The sequence below is a fragment of the Volvox carteri genome, assembly GCF_000143455.1.
Source record: "Volvox carteri f. nagariensis unplaced genomic scaffold VOLCAscaffold_13, whole genome shotgun sequence".
NCBI lineage: Eukaryota > Viridiplantae > Chlorophyta > Chlorophyceae > Chlamydomonadales > Volvocaceae > Volvox > Volvox carteri.
This window is the reverse complement of record NW_003307556.1, coordinates 193,893-194,902: the sequence shown is the minus strand read 5'-3', so window position 1 is coordinate 194,902 and position 1,010 is coordinate 193,893. Positions and strand designations below refer to the sequence as shown.

General features: G+C 62.0%; 1 protein-coding gene across 1 annotated transcript in view; it reads right to left on the bottom strand.

Annotated features, from left to right (window-relative positions):
• The window catches only part of VOLCADRAFT_104174 (uncharacterized protein), a gene marked incomplete at its 3' end in the record, with an annotated part of 5,448 nt that overhangs the window by 2,728 nt on the left and 1,710 nt on the right, over positions 1-1,010 (bottom strand). The window contains exons 3-4 of the mRNA XM_002949059.1: positions 662-889; positions 332-385 (exon numbers count right to left, since the gene is read on the bottom strand). Of these exons, the coding sequence (XP_002949105.1) occupies positions 332-385; positions 662-889 (282 nt within the window). The remainder of the gene's footprint in view (positions 1-331; positions 386-661; positions 890-1,010) is intronic.

Genomic DNA, 1,010 nt, shown 5'->3' with positions numbered 1-1,010 from the left:
TGAAGCTGCTCATCACTCCCGTGCCCCGACCGGTCACCTGGGGCCGGGAGGGAGAGGAGGGTGTTGGTGAGGAAATGGGTTCGGGGTTGGACCAGATATGTATGTCTGCGGACATCCCCCGTCCCCAGCACCCACCCCAACGCCTGCGGGAGGTTTACAGGATCTCCCCCCCCCGTCGTGGCCGATCACACAGGTCGCCGCGAGGAAGAGCTTCAGAAGATAACTGCTAGACAACCAGACAGACAGACAGACAGAGAGACTCCTTTAGCACGGTCCCCAGCACACACATATATACACACGCACAGACGTACGTCCTCCCTCGCAGCCCCACCTGGTTGATGATGCCCAGGGCTCCCGCAGCTCCCGCCTCCTTTATCTCACACACCTGGGTGGCGTGGAGTGGAGTGGGGTGAGTGGGGTGATGTGATGCGTTCAGGCCGGGAAGGGTCGGGAACGAGAGGGGGGTCGAGAGGTTGTGGCTGAGGACGGCGTTGAGGACTACGGATTACGACCCAGAACATCCCTTGAGGAGGAGACAGCACCCCCCCCTCATTTCCCCCGACCCCTCGTGATATCACTGGGCCTACAATGTCATGTCATGTCGGTCAGATCACGCCATGCCCACCTCCGCCCTCCCCCCCCCACACACACACAATCGCACCTGTAGGGGGTGTATGAGCCAGTCCCGGGCAAGTACGGGCACCCGGGGTACGGCCTGCTGTACAGTGAACAAGTCGCGCAAACCGGAGGGTGTGGACTCGGAGTCTGTACGGACGGCCAGAGCGGATGCACCGCCCAAGGTGACGTACGCTTTGGCCAGCTCCGCCAGCTCGGCACTAGTGGTTTCGGGGTTTGGACGAGCAACCTCGAACACCAGTACGGCACGGCCCTGCAGAGGCCCGGGAGGGCGGGGGAGGGTGGTGGGAGGGGGGAAGATTACGATGGTAAGGGGTAAGGGGTAAGGGGTAAGGGGTAAGGGGTAAGGGGTAAGGGGTAAGGGGTAAGGAATA